This window comes from Siphateles boraxobius, unplaced genomic scaffold (assembly GCF_051911475.1).
Source record: "Siphateles boraxobius isolate OS27281-9 unplaced genomic scaffold, OSU_SipBor_1 25, whole genome shotgun sequence".
Classification (NCBI taxonomy): domain Eukaryota; kingdom Metazoa; phylum Chordata; class Actinopteri; order Cypriniformes; family Leuciscidae; genus Siphateles; species Siphateles boraxobius.
In genome coordinates, this window is record NW_027508866.1 from 8,707,149 (window position 1) to 8,724,925 (window position 17,777).

The following is a 17,777-nucleotide window of genomic DNA, read 5'->3' on the forward strand; positions in this document are numbered from 1 at the left end:
GAGAGTTTCTTAAGTGACCAAAATAACACTCTCAACAACCCACTCCTGTACTTCCTGAGGATATAAAGCTACTCTTCAATACACGGGTTCAGTCTCAGACAAGGCATTTTCTGTCTTTTCTAATAATATCAGTGTTTATGTCAGCTTCTGTTTAGTTATGCTAACATGTGCATTATGCTTTTCTCCACATAAAAATGAGATTAAAGCTGAAACAGACACATCACAAGTGAGCAGACATTTGAGTGTGTGTGCGTGCGTGCGTGTGTGTGTGTGTGTGCGCGCTTGTGTGTGTGTGTGCATAACTGATGAGTCAAAACCTCAGACGTGTCATAGGTGCCCCTGAGCTGCCAGCACTATTAGATCGCTGTCATGGAGAGAGAGAAAGAGTAAAGCTTTACTACATCTCTCACTGTCGTAAGCAATTTCTGCCTGACTTCTCCCCTCGGCCCTGTGGTAAAAATTTAATGCCCCTCGCCCCTCCCCACCGCTCACCAATTTGTCTTTGTATTTCTTTTTTATTTTTGCACATTCAGTACACCCGTGCTAACTCAGATGATAGACACTCTTAAATTGAACTGACAGAAGGAAACAATGGGAAGATTTTAAGATTCACAGAGAGACTCTATGAAAACAATCTCAAACTGATGGATTCATCTGATTAAACTGTTCAGCATGGTTTGTTTTTTAAATTGTTTTATGGATTAGACTTGCGTGTTGATTTCTATCTAGTGTTATTTGCATATACTACCATTTGAAAGTGTTATGTCATAATTTTTTTTTTGAGGAATTCAGACTTTTATACAGCGAGGATGCATTAAATTGTACAGAAGCATCAATAGTTTCAACATTGGTAATGATAATGGTTTCTTGAGCATCAAATCAGCATATTAGAATGATTACTGAAGGATCATGTGACACTGGAGAGTTATGAAAATTCAGCTTTGACATCACAGGAATAAATTACATTTTAAAATATATATTTAAGTAGAAAACAGTTATTTTAAATTGTAATCAAATTTCACATGATTACATTTAGTGTTTTACTGTATTTTTAATATACAGTAAGAATAAGAGACTTCTTCCAAAAACATTAAAACATCTTACCGACTCCAAACTTTTGAATGGTACTGTATATGTGTGTGTAAAGGGCTGAAATATTTGTTGCACCAAAAAATATATCGTCACCTTAAATATGGGTTATATTTGTATTTGCAATTTGCATCTACTTGACGTATCGACTCTTTTCTACAACCTAGGGAGCTGCCTTGCTGTCTGCTGCCTACATACACAGCATCTTAACTGAAATATAATTTATTTTAGGATGCTGTACATAGGCAGCATCTTGATTTGTCATAACAGTGCTGCTTGTGCTAAGTGTACAAGCACTTGTACTTGAATTTTTTTTATTTTTTATTGTTAGCTGTTTGCTAGACTGATACTCTAATAAGCATAAATAACTATTGACAAATATTGAATAAAATAGGCCATTTTGACTATATTAAACTGTTTTTATGTATACTTTTTGGTATTGAATGAATTAGAATTTTGTGTACTTGTCCACTCACTTTGATGCATTGGGGGGGGGATGGGGGGGTTGCACCGAACTCTTCATAGTGCATTGTGGGATTGAAAGATAGAGTTTATGGTTTGTCCATAATAGAAGTAATTATTTCGTTTTTGCATTGGACAACATACACATCTCACTAGGTTTCACAACAGCACATTATTGTCCTCCTGTCAGCAACTTCATTAGTAATAGGAAAAAAATTGCAGTTGATCCTGTATTATTGTGAAATAATAGGCAATTTCAAGGAATTTGTGCTCATTTGTCAAGATTTCCACGCTGCTTTAAGCCGAGTGAGGCAATGTATTGTGCTCGAGTTTTATCCATACAAATGCTGACCCTGAGCCTGTTGTTGCTAGGAAACGGACTCCGGGGCCTACACCTGTGTTGCCTCCAGTTTAAGTGGAGAGACGAGTTGGAGTGGCGTACTCGCAGTGAAAGGTAATAAAAACACACACAAGTGCTTCATCACCAGCTTTATGTGTCCTTATCTTTGACAAACTGCATCATATCATCTTCAAACCGCAATAATCGGCTGAGGAAGCGGCTTCTGTTGCAAATTTACTCAGCAAATATATGTCCATTTATCAGATGTCAGCATATGGAGTAGTGCTGACCTGAGATCGGATTTTTCTTCACCAATATTGATTTCTGTTATAATGTCCTATAAATCTAGACAAATACGGAAACAGCAAGTGTTTTATGATAGATTCTTCAAACAGGACCATAGCTCACATGGATAACGGGATGATAACTTGGACCAATATGATTATGAAGATGTCATGCTAATATCCTAATCTTATCTTTACAGAGAGTGGTGGTCTCTCTGCACACCCGGTTTCAGAGCCCTACCAGCTGCCTGGTCCACCCCAGAAGCCTGTCGTAACTGACGTGACCCGTAACAGCGTGACCCTGACCTGGCAACCAAATGCACATGAGGGCGGGGCGGCTGTCACCTCTTACATCATTGAGGCTTTCAGGTGAGTGAGCGCACACTGTAAGGATTCCCATGCTGGTCCCTTCCTGTTTGTTTTCCTCCCTACACTAGATAATATTGTCTCTTGCCAGAAGCTACTACAAGGGTCCATTCTTCATTTTTTTTATTAATTCTGTGTCACTGTCCAGCGTAGCTGGTCGGCCGTGACAGACGAGGTAATACAGCTGCGTTGCTGCCCCGTCCCTGACCCCTTCCCCCTCGCTCTACTGCTCCTCACAGTCATACGGGGGCAGCTACATCCTCACGTCCTGCTCGCTACAATCACTCCCCTCAGGCGGCAACCTACTGCCAGAGAGATCTAAATTAATAGCGACTGTATTGGTTTTCTACAATTGAATTTCAGACATGGACTGGAGAACTCAGGCTCATTTAAAGGGGATATATTTTCATGAATTATTGAATTATTCTACACATGCAGGTTTCTTGTGCCAATTTAGTAATTCTAAGTTTACGTGACAATATTCCACCCTCTCTTTGACAGGTTTGAAACTGTGCCTTTATGTAAACTACATTTTTTTTGATTGGCTAACCTCTGAATACCAGCATAGCTCACAATGTTGCTCCTTAGAGCAGGTAATAAGTGGATCTGTCAAGACCTATTCAGTCATTTGGTGGTTATGAGCTCATAGTTTTGATACTATCACAATTTATGAATTATTGTGCTTGGTGGACCAGTTAGGGACGTTGTGTTGGAATATGTAAAGTTTTTGCAATGTAAAGTATTTATTTTGCAAAATTTAGAAAAAATTGAATACATAATGTTATATTGCATATATATATATATATATATATATATGCTTTAGTATAATTAAAATATAAAAAACAATTATTTAATTAGTACAAAGAGAATGTCTTTATAATACACCAATTATTTTTCATACACAGTATAAATGGGTTTTATATTCTAAAGAGGCTCACTCATAATATATCATCATGTCTGGATGTTTTAAAAACCTGCTCTAGCTAAAGTATTTTGGGTTTTGTTCAGTCTATGAGAGATTTATTCGTGGAAAGATATCCGAGTATGCTAATGAATTCAGATCTAGTCCACACAGACACTTCTTTAAGTTATTGTAAGCTGACTAAAATGGGGCTACCTCTAATTACAGAACCAAGGTCCTGCAGTCCTTAGAGGTAGGGCAGACAGCAAACAGGCTATTCAGCAATGGAGACGCAGAGTGCCACACACACATTTTCATTCTTTCTGTATTTCATATACACACACTAGGTCTCTCTCCTCTCCCTTGCCCCCCTGGGTAACAGTTAGCATGGCCCCACATCCTTAAAATTTATTCTTTATAGAGTGCTGTGGGGCTGAATGGGGTGTTTGCTATAAAATTTCCTTCCCTGAGGTGCTGTGGAATAGGGAGCGTTGGGAAAGGGAAATGGGATGGGTGACAGAGAACAAGCGAGGGATGGAAAAGAATTAGAAAATGAGATTGCGTATGAGGAGGATTTAAGCTTTTGGGTTTAGGATTTTGACACCTCGCTACATGAAAAAAGGTTTACCTTGAGGCCCAATTTTTGATTTTATGCACCTCTATGCACGCGTTTGTGTGCATGCAAGAGCCCAATCACAGTCCTGATGGAGAAAAGGGATTTGTCCATGCCTCAGCCTTTCCCTGTTTCTTCCATCCCAGCTGATAGCAAAGTGACCTTGGATTTATCGCTCCTATCTGTGGGTCGCTGAAGGAATATTTACGAGGTTCCCAGCATTTATGGCTTGGCCTAATTGTGCAGGTCGGGCTTTTATTGGCTTTGTGTCTGCGGCAAGAGCCACCATCGGGGGAAAAATAAACCTTGAACGCGGTGCACGTGACCACGCTCTAAACAAGGATGATGGTTAACCACAGACAAGTGAAGAGAAATATCCCAAAGCCTTCTGTCACAGACAGATGTCTGTGCTTAGCATTCATTGTTTATTAGAGGGGAAGTATGTTGTTATGAATCTTGCCCACCTGTACACCACATCTAAGTAGCTCTCTTGGTTCTCATTAAGCCAAATTCGTATTCCTGTACATTTAGGCGTGATTTGGATGTTAATAATTGTCTGTGTCTCCTTAAATTGAAGCTAAATCTTACCCCTGTGCAGAATCAACAATGTTTGCGCTTCATCTTTAATCAAATCACTGCTCAGGATCCAAGATGTTATTTATTTATTGCATGCAGTGCATTGACAAGCCTAGTCTGTGCCATAAATAAATCTATCACCGCAGAGATCACACCATGCACTGTCAAGCCAAAGGCTGCAAGAATAGCATCACAGCAGAGCCGGGTCATTAAACAGACACATGTAATGACAATCAAAGGAGTGCAGATAAACATCTATGACATTGACTTTCCTGTTTAATCCGCCCCTCTTTAATGTCGTGCAAAAGCTTCGGGACAAATGTGGGACAAAACATTGGTGTATTGATGTTTTATTCAGACACAACTGTAGGAATCTGCTGGTTTAGGTTATTCCAAAGCAGAAATAAACACATGGAATTAATTGTTGATATAAATATGATCAATTATTTAATTTAGTAATGAAACCCATCTTTCTGTCAAATTTTTCAGCCAATCAGCGGGTAGCACGTGGCAGACGGTTGCAGATTTGGTGAAACTGGAGAAGCACATGGTTACTGGACTGTCTCCGAACACTGTTTACCTATTCATTGTGCGGGCGGTCAACGCTTATGGCCTGAGTGATCCTAGCCCCATCTCAGAGCCCGTACGCACACAAGGTCTGCACACTGGGGACCAATCAGTTTTATGACCTTTTTCCTAGAGATCTTAAATGTGTAATACAAATTTTATGTTGTATAACTGTTATTTAAATAGTGAAACTAATTATAGGAGTTGTGATATAATTTAAAAATATTTTTTGCTTGTTTTCACATAATATATAAAAATCTGTTTTATTTAATGTGGATTGCACCTAATCATGAAAACATCATACATATCACAGACAAAAATACATATCACCAAAATCAGAAGAAAAATTCGATTTTTTTATTTATTTTATTAAAATCAACACTTAAAGCAAGTACAAAAAAAAAAGTTGCCCAACTTTTGTTGCCCAAAGTGCTTCACAGTTATAATTAAAACATACATATATAAAAACATTTACCATGGCTAGCAAACGAAGGCATGACTACACACTCTTGGACTTACACCATCACACATCTGTATAGTGAGATTAGTATAGAAGAGAGAGAGAGAGAGAGAGAAAAAAAATGAAATAAAAACAAGTTATATCAATATTTTACAATTTACAATATATAAATATTTAATTTAAAAAAATATTGCTTTAAAGAGAATTCTATTTTTTAACATTAAATAATGTCACATTACATAAATTACAAAAAGTAAACTTTGTTATTTTAATGCAAAAATTTTTCTTGTTTTTGTGAAATTATGACCCTTCGTATTTTTGACAGGTTTCTTGATATATCCTTTATTTATATATTCGCATCATTTAAAGATGTTAATGTTAGATTTCTCTTGTTGCCTTTTGCAGATGTGAGTCCCACAGGTCAAGGTGTGGACCACCGACAGGTGCAGAGGGAGCTGGGAGAGATGGCTGTGCAGCTTCATGAACCAGTGCTGCTGATGGCATCCAGCGTGAAGATCAGCTGGAACGTAAGTGTGCCACTGATATCTGCCCTCCAAATCAGCTCCTCACCGGCCTCATGATTCACCTGCCGGCTCAGCTTATCTCATTTCTCTGTCTCGTTCTCCCTCTCTTCATCTGTCAGGTCGATCGTCAGTCTCAGTACATCCAGGGTTATCGTTTGCTTTATCGTCCTGTCGGCGGCTCCTGGTCCCAGCAGGAAGTGAAAGCTGCAACGGAGCGTAGCGCTGTCATCGCTAACCTGCTCAAAGGCACAGAATACGAGATTAAAATACGACCCTACTTTAACGAGTTCCAGGGCATGGACAGCCGCCCGCTGACGTTTCGAACACCAGAGGAGGGTGAGATATCTGCAGCTCTTTCAGTTTCCATTTGATGCACTTCAATTTAATTTCCTTCTAATGAATTCAATTCGAGTTCATTCAGCCTAGTCCAACTCAATTCGATTCTGTTGTGTACATAATATAAAGATGAATCGCTTCATTCTGGCAAATACAATTATGGAGAGGGATAATGTAGATTTACTATTAAGGGGACTCACTTTTCAAATTGTAATTTTAATTTAATTCTCTTCCAGTTCCGAGTGCCCCACCTCGTGCTGTAACCGTGGCAACGGTCAAGCTCAGCAACAGCTCCAGCATCAGTGTATCATGGCAGCCTCCTCCCACTGAGATGCAAAATGGAGTCATCCAAGAGTATAAGGTGAGATTTAGATGCCAATGTCCAATTTGCAATAAGTAATTTGTTTATTCATAGTGAAGGCAAAAATTCTGCATGATGTGTTAATGTTATTATATAATATATTATTATAAAATAATATTATTTAAATTAAATAATCGACATAAATTAAAGCCAATGCAACAAAATATGTTTCATAATATATATATATATATATATATATATACACACAGTATATTACAGTAATGAGAATGATATATTTTTTTCACTGTCATTAAAAATGTCTCAATAAATAAATTACGAATGGTGCGAAATGTAAGCTTAATTTTCTTTATCCAAAATAAAACGCATTATATTTTAAGTTTTTTATTGTTTTCGGGGTGAAATAATATTGCTGATGTGAGTCCTACCCGTGTTAAGACACTTAAGTATTTTTAAGTTTCTTAAGTGTCATCTTGTTTCAGGTTTGGTGTTTGGGTAACGACTCTCAGACACGCTACCACATCAATCAGACGGTGGACGGGAACGTGCTGACCACTTTATTAAAAGGGCTTCTACCCGGCGTGTTGTACCAGGTGGAGGTGGCGGCAGTCACCAGCGCTGGTGTGGGCGCTCACAGCCAGCCCGTATCTGTGCTTATCAGTGAGTGTTCACTGAAAACACAGCCCTGACTATTAAACTGAAAGAATTAAATTGTGAAATGCTTGTGGAGTAGAAGTACAAAAAATGTGTAAATTCTCTTTGGTTGCTTTTTAAAGCCCCGTTCTGAAACTAAATTGCTTAATTCTTTCAAATAAGCTGAGTCCTATTAAGATATTCTGACTGAGTAACACTTTGATCTGTCTTTGCTCTCTCTTTCTCTCTTCCCCTCCTTTTCAGAATTGCCCGCAGAGCAGCCCACAGTCACAGGTGGAGGCAGCGAATCTGACGAGAATGTAAGTCTGGCTGAGCAGATCACAGACGTAGTGAAGCAGCCTGCCTTCATCGCAGGCATTGGCGGAGCATGCTGGGTAATCCTTATGGGATTCAGCGTGTGGATCTATTGCAGACGGAAGAAGAGGAAAGAGCTCAGCCATTACACAGCATCATTTGCATACACACCTGCAGGTATGTGTGCACATATCACACCTAAAGAAACATTTAGCAGAGTGATTTTAGTACTATTTATTTACTATTATAGTATTTATTCATATTTAGAATTTTGCTTTTGTTTTTATATTTAACTTAAGAAGTAATTTTGTGTTTTTGCCATTTTTATAAGTTTTTAATTTCTGTTTACCTTAAATGTATTTATATTTCAGTTTTAGTAGTAAGTTAGTAACAGTAAGTTTCCAAGGCAACATTTTTTTAAAGTTTTTTTTTATCGAATATTTATATTTTATTACATTTTAGCTTTATTTCAGTGAACGTACCTTAGTTTTAGTTAACAATCACAACACATGTTAGTCTTAACATTTCTGCCTGTGGTTTAATTCTATTATATTTTTTACAGTTGGTTTTCCACATGGTGAAAGTTCTGGACTTAACGGAAGGTAAATGGCACTTTTAGCCTCTTAAGCATCAATTCAGTGTAAATACAGTGACAGTTTAGATTCTTTACTTACTGATATTTTTTGATATGTCTGGTTATGTAGGCCTGGTATGCTGGGTACTAACATGGGAAATTACCCATGGCTGGCTGATTCTTGGCCAACTACTAATCTCGTTCACAACGGGAAAGACTCTGTGAACTGCTGTACGTCTAAACATGACACCCCAGAGAGATACTATAATGGTAAGACTCGCTGTTATAGAACAACACCACCGGCTGTACTGTTAAATTAATTTAACACTCAGTTTCCACAGCACAGAGTCTTATTAATTAAACCCTAATTAATTTACTATCGTGTCCTCAGAGGCGGGAATCTCTAATTACCTCAACCAAAATGAGAAGTACAGTGCAGACTCCAACGAAGGCCCCATCTACAGCACCATTGACCCCACCAGCGAGGACCTGCGCAGTTTCTCCGCTCCGTACTCTCAACACACCACGCCCTACGCCAGTACTCCCATCATGCCTTTCACCAACCAGGCGCCCTGTAGCCCTGAACAAGATGGCAGCCATTGGATGACTCAGCCTGGAACCTCCAATGCTCAGTATGCCCAGCCAGACCGCTCCAAGACTGATAATGGTATCTTATAAGTCTTATCTGTTCCCTTCGGTGCTAATATGAATGCTTTGCATGGCTGAATAAGAGTTTTATTTTATTATTATTATTGATATATTATTATAGAATTTATTTATATTGAGAATTGGCTTTTATTTGTAAAATTTCAGTTTTCATTTTGATTTTAGTTTTAGTAATTGTATGTGCTTTTGTCATTTTTATTCTTTTTAAAAAATATTTCTGTTTAGCTTTAATTTATATTCAGTTTTTTTGTTCTAGTAATTTTAGTACCTGAACCAAGTTTCCACTTTTAGTACCTCAACTAAGTTTCCTTTTTCATCTAATATTTATATTTTATTTTATTTCAGTTCAGTTCAACAATTTTTTAAATAATTTTAGTTTTAGTTAACAATAACAACACTGCTAAATTAAGTCTGAATTAAGTACTTTTTATGTTCTTCACAAATCACTTGTTTTTCTACAGTAAAACAACCAAAGCAGAAGTTGATGGGGAAGCCAGTAAAAACACCATCCCTCAACTGGATGGATGCATTGCCACCTCCACCCCTCTCTGGAGATCTGGACGAGTGTGAGGAGGAAGACGATAACGAACTAATCCAGGACATGGGGTAAAGTTCACTGGAAGGCTTCAGATTCATTTCAGTTCTGTGACAGCTGGACCTGCCTGAAAAATACAGTTTTTAGCATTATAAAAGCAATCATGTTATTTTGACATTATACAATTGGTGATTTGACAATCTAGACAAAAACTTTCAGTCTTTATTCAATTAGGTAGGAGCTGAAGTAGTAGAAAATAGCTGCCCGGAGACTCTTCCATCAGGACTTTGGCAGACAAAACAAGTCTCAAGTCTCACCCCAAGTTCTTACACACGCTTTCAGCTATTCATTTTATTTTTTAACTTAATTTCCATGTCTACGTGTCGACATCTTTTACCAATTTGCAGCATGTTGGCTTGCTGAGAGCATTAGCTTTCTGGACAAAGTTTAGCTGATTGTTCCAGGAACAGTCTAAAAATTCGCAGGGCCGGATCAGTTTGATTGCTGTTGACAAGGCTGTATATGGAGGCTAACAAAGTTAGCGTTATGCTACCCTTGAGTCTTTCCTCATGATGGCCTGACTGAATTATGTTTCCTTTTCCTTGTCTGTATCGCATTAGTTCCTTGTTAGTAAAGCTCGCGGTCAGCAGTAGCCGCAGTGTGCCCTGGCCGCAGGCGCTGACAGGTAAAGACGCTCTTATTGCTTTCTGCCGCCACTTCAGCCCAATGGATGCCTGTGAGGGGCACTAACAAAGGGCGAGTCACATTAGCCTCAGCGGTTAACCAGCCCAGTGAGATCTGCGAATCCGATAACCATGACACAGCCTCCTGCAGTAACCGCATTAGCCAGTGACAGGTACAACCCTTCTCAAGTTTCTTCCTTCGAGCATTACACGTTAATCAGGGCACAAGAGCGCAATGCAACACTCACAGCCAGACTGGATTTTCATAAGTAACCCTCAAATGTGTGATGAACTCATGGATCATGAAGTTAACCTTTGTGCTAGCCCAAAGGCGAGAACATTGGCTCTGTTACTGCATTATGACTATAATCTTAATAATTTCCCCTTCGGCTCAGCGAGGCTCAAGAACTCAACAAAAAATGTAAGCAGCCACGTACGTACTAAACCAAAAAGTGTGTAGGTGATATTCAGCTCAGTGTTTTGCCCTCAAAGTGCCCGAGGCAAAACATTGAGTCAGTGTCACTCAAAATGCCACTGCATTAAACTTATTTTCCATTGCTCTTGCATGGATTGTTCCCACGAGAGCTAAAAGATCACGCATATTGTTATCTGGAGGCCAGGCTGTCTCATTTGACAGAACGGCAGCAGGAATCGATATGCCACCGGTTGCATTGAGCCGATGATTACTGCAGCAGGCAATCATAATGAGTGTGCCGTGATTGATTTAGCACAGAGGTACTGGAGTTACTTAACTGTCTGATAAAAATGAGGGAATTTAGTTATAAAGCAGAAAGAAAGTCACTTATTCTCCCACTCTAATTGAGAAGGGCAAGTGAGTGATAAGAAAAGTTGATGTAATAGTTTGATGATGTGTCAGGTAATTCATGTGCTCTGAAATCAACTCAAGTTTCAGTCTTTTCCCAGTTCTCCCCCCTTTCTTTTGTATCATTCGCTATCTGTTAATTTCCTCATAAAATAATTTTAAAAAAAAATAAGAAAAGTAAAGTAAAATAAATAAAAAAGAAAGTGATATACTATATAAAGTGATGATATATACTACCAATCAAAAGTTTGGCATCGGTAATATTTTTTAAATGTTTTTGAAAGAAGTCTCTTATGTTCAACAAGACTGCAATTATTTGAAAATTGTAATATCGTGAACATTTGGGAACACCTGATTTCTCTTTTAATATATTTTAAAATGTAATTTAATCTTGTGATGGCAAAGCTTAATTTTCAGCAGCCATTTCTCCAGTCTTTTATGCTTATTTGGTGCTCAATAAACATTTCTTATTATTATCAATGCTGAAAACAGTTGTGGTGCTTAATATTTTTGTGGAAACCGTTTTAGCCTTTTTAAAATAGCCAGTAGCCTCTCATTTACATCACAGCCCAGCAAAACATGAGTTGCTGCTATTTGATGGCTAGAGCGAGTAAATTAGGATTTTAGAATATTTTAAAACATTGTGTATGCCCTTGCGAACATGAGTTTTCAATATTTCTATTATTATAGTATATTTTGAAAAAAAAGATTTGTGAAGTTGGCTTTTTAGTTATATTTCAGGGCTGTACTTTATTTATGGACCTCAAAATAATATCAACACTTTTCTTCTCACACAGGTCCGATGAGGAAGAGTGGTGTCCTCCTCTCCCAGAGAGGACCTACCTCATGGACGGCACGATGGAGGACGGTCCTGCTCCTCCCATTAGAGCAGAGGCTCCTTCCCCGACCACGTCCTACAGCCACCAATCCACCGCCACCTTAACTCCATCTCCCAGAGACGATGGCCACTGCCACGATATACCACGCTTACATCAGCTCGAACAGACACAGATAGCACGGTGCGACACCCACATTAACTTTCAAATGATCATGTTTTTTTATAGTTCAGCGTTTCAGTTTACTCCACTTTTATTTTCCACATAAATAGCATCAAAAGTTAATGGAGAGTTTGAGTTCTAAGTTTGAAGAGTTTGAGGTCAACAAGAAACTTTAATTTAGTTTACAGTGTTTAGCATAAGTGAATACACCCATGCTAAAGTTGACTAAAAAGAGGAATAAATAATCATCTTTTGGAAATTGATCTTAATGCCTTAATTTAAAAAAATGAGGAGAAATCCAACCTTTAAGGACACCAATTTTCTTTGTGAATGAATAATATATCGTATATAAATAAATGTTCTTCCTTAAAATACAGGTTGCATAAGTCAGGACACCCCTATATTAAATTCCCAGAGAGTCAGGCAGATTTTTATTTTTAAAGGCCAGTTATTTAATGGATCCAGGATACTATGCATCCTGATAAAGTTCCCTTGGCCTTTTGAATTAAAAAAGCCCCATATCATCACACACCCTTCACCATAACTAGAGATTGGCATTGGGCACTTTCCCCTATCTCTCAATGAAAATCAAACAAGCTATTAGGCTAACTGAAATACTACCATGCCAATCTCTAGGTATGGTCAAGGGTATGTGATGATATGGGACTTTTTAATTCAAAAGGCCAAGCAAGGGAACTTTATCAGGATCCATAGTATCCTGGATCCATGAAACAACTGGCCTTTAAAAATAAAAATCTGCCTGCCTCTATGGGAATTTAACATAGGGGTGTACTGACTTATGCCCCTCATATAAATTAATTTTAATTTTAAGGAAGAACATTTTATTTATTTACGATACATTATTCATTCACAAAGAAAATTGGTGTCCTTAAAGGTTGGGTTTCTCCTCATTTTTAATGAAGATGATTTTTTTATTCCTCTTTTTAGTCAGATTTAGCATGGGTGCATTCACTTATGCTAATAAGCACTGTATTTCAAAATATAAATTTGATGAGATGATACATAAGTTTGTTTTATTCTACAGGCAATGTTCACTTTATGACAGTTAATATCAGAAACCCTTTAGGAAACTGCTCTCTGGCATTTTAGTTCTCTGCATTAATAGAATAGTTTATTTGTTTTCACTCTCTTAGGTGAATTTTTACAGTGCTATTGTTTGTTCCTGCAGGAGAAAATATGTTTTAAGAATAATTTATTCCTCTGCAGGGTCCGTATTTGTAGATTATCACGGCACAGCGCAAATGTTGAGAATCTCATTAAGCTTCCTTCTAGACTGCAGTTCTGCCAAGTTTAGAAAGATTATTTATTTTTACAAAGTGCTGATCTTGGCCTACTATGTTTTTCATTTAATATGAATGCCTATAATACTCTCCATGTGCCTCGTTGGCCCTTGAAATGCGGTTTTGAGTTAAAACAGAGATACATTGAGTGAGGTGCATTTTGGTTAGATATGATGTCATTTTCTAATTATCTGATCGTATTTCATCTTGTCAAACTTTGTTCTAACTGACAGTCGGTTGCCGTGTGGACCTGTGCCGCGAGCACCAAGCCCCCCTCTAACCCAGTCCAACCCAAACCTGTCGGCCAATCAGGAGTGTCCTGACAACACTGTGCCACACCGCTCAGTACATAAACGGGACCTGAGCCAAGGAGCTGCCCAAAGCGTAGAAAACATCAGCAACACCACGCCAGGTGTGTTTCAGACTTCCTAGATTTTCTACCTAAAGCTACAATTGTTATAGTTGCATCATTGTCATGTCACATCCCCCCTTGCAGGTCGAGCGAGGCCCTCTGCAGACCACACGCCTCCTGGGCAGAAGTCCAAGGTGAAGAAGAAAACATCCAAGAGCGGTCAATACCGAAGAGATATACTGCAAGGCGGTGAGTTACTGACCAGGCCTTTTCCAGAGTCAAGTTAGTTAATCATTTATCCTGCTCCAGCATAGTTAACATGCTGGTCACATCTCTGCAGATCTACCCCCTCCACCAGAACCGCCCCCTGAGGATGAGATCCACTGTGCTCAACTAGGGGGATTCGAATGTGGGCAGACGTCCCTCGAGAGAGTGGGCAGCTCCCATTCCTCCATGGAGAGGAGAGAACAGAGCACACCCAATCGGAAAAACTCTTCTCATAGACGGATAGATGGTTAGAGAACACCTGACGGTCTTAAATGCTGTTATTCCGTTTTTTATACACATATACATTCACATACACACACGTACGTGTGTATATATATATATATATATATATTAGGGGTGTAACAATACACATACTACTATTGAACCGTTCCAATTTTTCCATATTTAAATGTTATTTTTAATGTGATGACCTAAAAATTATTTGTTCATCCTTCAAAGATTACCCCCATTTATAAAACTAAAAGTTAGGACAACTCACACTTTATTAAAAATAACCTTTTTTTTTAAATCAAGGAAATTTCTCTGGTATATCTTTCTTTTTGCTGTTTCGAAAACGTACCGAATCGTGACACCACTGTGTTGTATCGAACCGAACCTTGAATTTTGTGAACTGCTACATCCCTAATATATATATATATATAAATTATTTTTATTTTTTTTACCCTTAACATGGTTTTGTTTATGTGCCTCTCAGCAGAGGATGATTTAATTCCTTACAACAAGCCCAACCTCCTGTCTCGCGGTCAGATGTCCAGCAATTGCTCCACAACAGGAAGTTCATCATCACGGGGGTCAACAGGATCACGAGGGCACGGAACGGGCAGGAAGAGAAATGATGTAAGACCAAGTAACATTTTTCACACTGCAGAAAATCATTTTCTTGATCAATATTTTTCTTTTATCCAGTAAAATTTTGTAATAATCCTTTAAAAAAGATTAATATTTGCTATTTACTATACTTCATTAATAAAAAACTTATTATAATATAAAACTTAATTAACTTCATTAATTATTAAAACTTAAAAAACTTAACACTTATGATTTATAAAAATTAAGGCTATATATTAAGACTTGTTTCAGAGAATATATTTGAATTTATTTATTGAGTTAATTTAGTATTTGTCTTAGCACATAAACATTTTTTATGCTTAAAACAGTTGTTACACAATTTTGCTGAAGTAAATCCATCTTGTTTAAGAATGTTTAGATATTTGTACTGTAATTCAAGACAAAAAAAATACTGACTGTGTTTTTAAAGTATATGCTCTCAAGATTTAATCCTCGTCCTCCCAAATCCTAACCCTAATCCCAAATCTTAAACATTAGCTGAGCTTAGTCAAACACAGGCTCACCAAACATGTGCATTAGTTTATCTTTTCTTAACACTCATTCATTGGTGAAACAGAATTGACTAAGTGTGGATGAGTGTAGACTGGCAGAGTCCATCTGGCTGTTGGGCACATAATGTGAGTGTTGTGTAGAGCAGTTGAGAGGAGACAGTACTTTTAGCCAGCAATCAGACACTTCCTCTGAAGTGCATTCCCCACTGCTCAGAGAACAGATGACAGAAGAGACATTACAACTGACTATCCGTCTGTAAAGTGCTTTTTTCTTCTCATATCAAACACTTGCACAATCACTCTTAAAACCAAGTTTTACATTTCTCAAATACAAAAAGAAGAGACTCTTAGAAAAAGTTGTCAGTTATTCTTTCTTAATAAATGCTTTTTATTCACTAAAGACTTCCCGCTCTAAAATCTAACTGGATGAAACCTGTTCAAAGCTGTAAAATAGCAAATATACCTGTAAAAAATAAGCTGTGAACAGTCCACATGATTGTTATAAATAACAATAATACAGCGTAATTTGGTGGAAGTATTGCTTGTAATTAATAATAGTAAACAGTAGTTTATTAGTAGTAGCAGTAGTAGTAATTTATTAATTTGCATTGTATTTGTAATCCTTTTACCATGGCAAAGTCGCTAACATGGCTTATTTTGGTTTATCTTTGCAATAAATAAATCACTCTCCCTATGTAGAAATGTACAGTGGTGAAGTGGTGGGTATGCATGTTGTGTAACTGAGTAAGACCAAAATATAGTGTGTCCAGAAATGCCACAATACTATTTAGAAATACCACGATAGGTTTCTCACCATTTATTTGAGAAATCAAATTAGGAAGAACTAGTTGCATGGGCCAAAGTGGCCATAACACTTTTTGTCTTTTTACATTGTTTCCCTATAGACATGAATAGCTCTGTGATGGGCACTGGGTTACACACTCCATATGAGTAATCCGCATAAAAATACGTCCACATAACCCATATGGACTAAAGAGTCTCCTCAGATGTCCGCCCTCTTCTCAGGTTACCCCCTCTGGAACATAAAGGACAGGCCACATGAAAGAGGGCTATACATTCCCTGGGGAGGGAGTTTCGGGTTTCCCCGTCCTGTCACGGTGGTTAGCGCTATCTTTCCAGTCGGACAGAGAGCGTGAATAGATGCTTGACGGAGAAGGGGTCTGCCTTTATTCTGTGTCCTCTGATCTTGTCACGTCATATTATGATGGACAATCCCTGCTGCATTAAGTCATCTATAGACATACCAAACCAAAAAGACTTTCTTTTGTCCTGAGAGGCCACAATTATTTGCTGAATTGACCAGTTTAAATGACCAGTTAAAACCACTGGTTACCACTAGGTATATTTTGGCCACTTATTATGCCACAGTGAAGTTGCTATAATAACCAGCATTGTTCATCTTAAACCATCTTAGAAGCTGGTTCATACTGGTCTCAACTGTTTTTTTTAAGATTTTCAAATGACTGTATTTGCATCAAATATTATTCTGTCATTTTAAAAGCCTGTTTATCTTTTGTCACTCAAACTTTTTTTTTTTTTGTCTACTCTTTCAGGAGATGAGATAAGGGAAGGCTGTGAGACACAGGAAGTTTGACTTGGGCATCCCTCCGTTTTTCGTTCGGAAACCGAAGAGAAGAGCCGAAGAAAAGTGGATGAGTGTACAGATTTCAGAACGTGAATCTGGGACTTTTGATTATGTTATTAATTATTGTTATTATTGTTATTTATGACCTTCACAGGGGCATTTTTCATCACGCTGTCACTGTAAATAATCATCCGTTGAAGCTTTTTACATGGGGTCCAGATGCCTGGAAAGAAAGAGTATATTGTATTTATACATGAAAGAAGTTAATTCATGTTAAAAGCTCCGATATTATAGATAAGTTAATGTCTGAATGTGCCAACCATGTAGAAATGTATACAGCAGCATTTCAAAGCATTATAATATTGCACTCTCGTTGTGTTGGAGAACAACAACAAAAAAAATTGAAAGCACAATACGTGTTGTTTGACCAGCCAGCTAGACAGCAAGTCTAATGAACTTAACCAGGCCGAGGACGCTCCTGTCTGTCCGTCTGTGAATCCCCATCGTTGCGGTCACAAGACAATGTGGTCCCTTTCCCCCTTTCTTTTCAAAGCCAAGAGAGTGTCATTTGACGACTTTTGTGAACGATTGTATTTGTATTTTTAAAGGAGTGTTTTGGAGATCGTGAGGAAATGTATTTCATTCAAAAACCAAAATTATGTTCCTTTGACTAACTTTTTGGTAGTCCTTGTTGTTTTGTATAAATAAAATAAAATACATTCTAAGCTATGTGTTTGTCTTGAAATCAATGTTTTTGAAAGTTAAGTTTTATACATATATTTTTACATTTCATTCAGAAATTAAAGGCAAACTACGTAATTTTTCG

The 17,777-nt window shown here is 37.8% G+C and overlaps 1 protein-coding gene across 7 annotated transcripts in view; it reads left to right on the forward strand.

Annotated features, from left to right (window-relative positions):
- robo3 (roundabout, axon guidance receptor, homolog 3 (Drosophila)) overlaps positions 1 to 17,680 on the forward strand; it is a 176,031-nt gene extending 158,351 nt beyond the window's left edge. For 5 of the 7 annotated variants that reach the window (XM_077242381.1, XM_077242382.1, XM_077242376.1 and 2 more), the window contains 18 exons: positions 1,924 to 2,005; positions 2,376 to 2,544; positions 5,121 to 5,287; positions 6,064 to 6,185; positions 6,302 to 6,518; positions 6,755 to 6,879; positions 7,320 to 7,497; positions 7,735 to 7,962; positions 8,348 to 8,387; positions 8,490 to 8,629; positions 8,751 to 9,026; positions 9,487 to 9,631; positions 11,864 to 12,085; positions 13,599 to 13,777; positions 13,862 to 13,966; positions 14,058 to 14,231; positions 14,700 to 14,842; positions 16,920 to 17,680. In XM_077242381.1, the coding sequence (XP_077098496.1) occupies positions 1,924 to 2,005; positions 2,376 to 2,544; positions 5,121 to 5,287; positions 6,064 to 6,185; positions 6,302 to 6,518; positions 6,755 to 6,879; positions 7,320 to 7,497; positions 7,735 to 7,962; positions 8,348 to 8,387; positions 8,490 to 8,629; positions 8,751 to 9,026; positions 9,487 to 9,631; positions 11,864 to 12,085; positions 13,599 to 13,777; positions 13,862 to 13,966; positions 14,058 to 14,231; positions 14,700 to 14,842; positions 16,920 to 16,931 (2,724 nt within the window). In that variant the 3' untranslated portion in view covers positions 16,932 to 17,680. The remainder of the gene's footprint in view (positions 1 to 1,923; positions 2,006 to 2,375; positions 2,545 to 5,120; positions 5,288 to 6,063; positions 6,186 to 6,301; positions 6,519 to 6,754; positions 6,880 to 7,319; positions 7,498 to 7,734; positions 7,963 to 8,347; positions 8,388 to 8,489; positions 8,630 to 8,750; positions 9,027 to 9,486; positions 9,632 to 11,863; positions 12,086 to 13,598; positions 13,778 to 13,861; positions 13,967 to 14,057; positions 14,232 to 14,699; positions 14,843 to 16,919) is intronic. The other 2 variants (XM_077242377.1, XM_077242379.1) reach the window with 1 other exon arrangement.
- Positions 17,681 to 17,777: the final 97 nt, after the last annotated feature.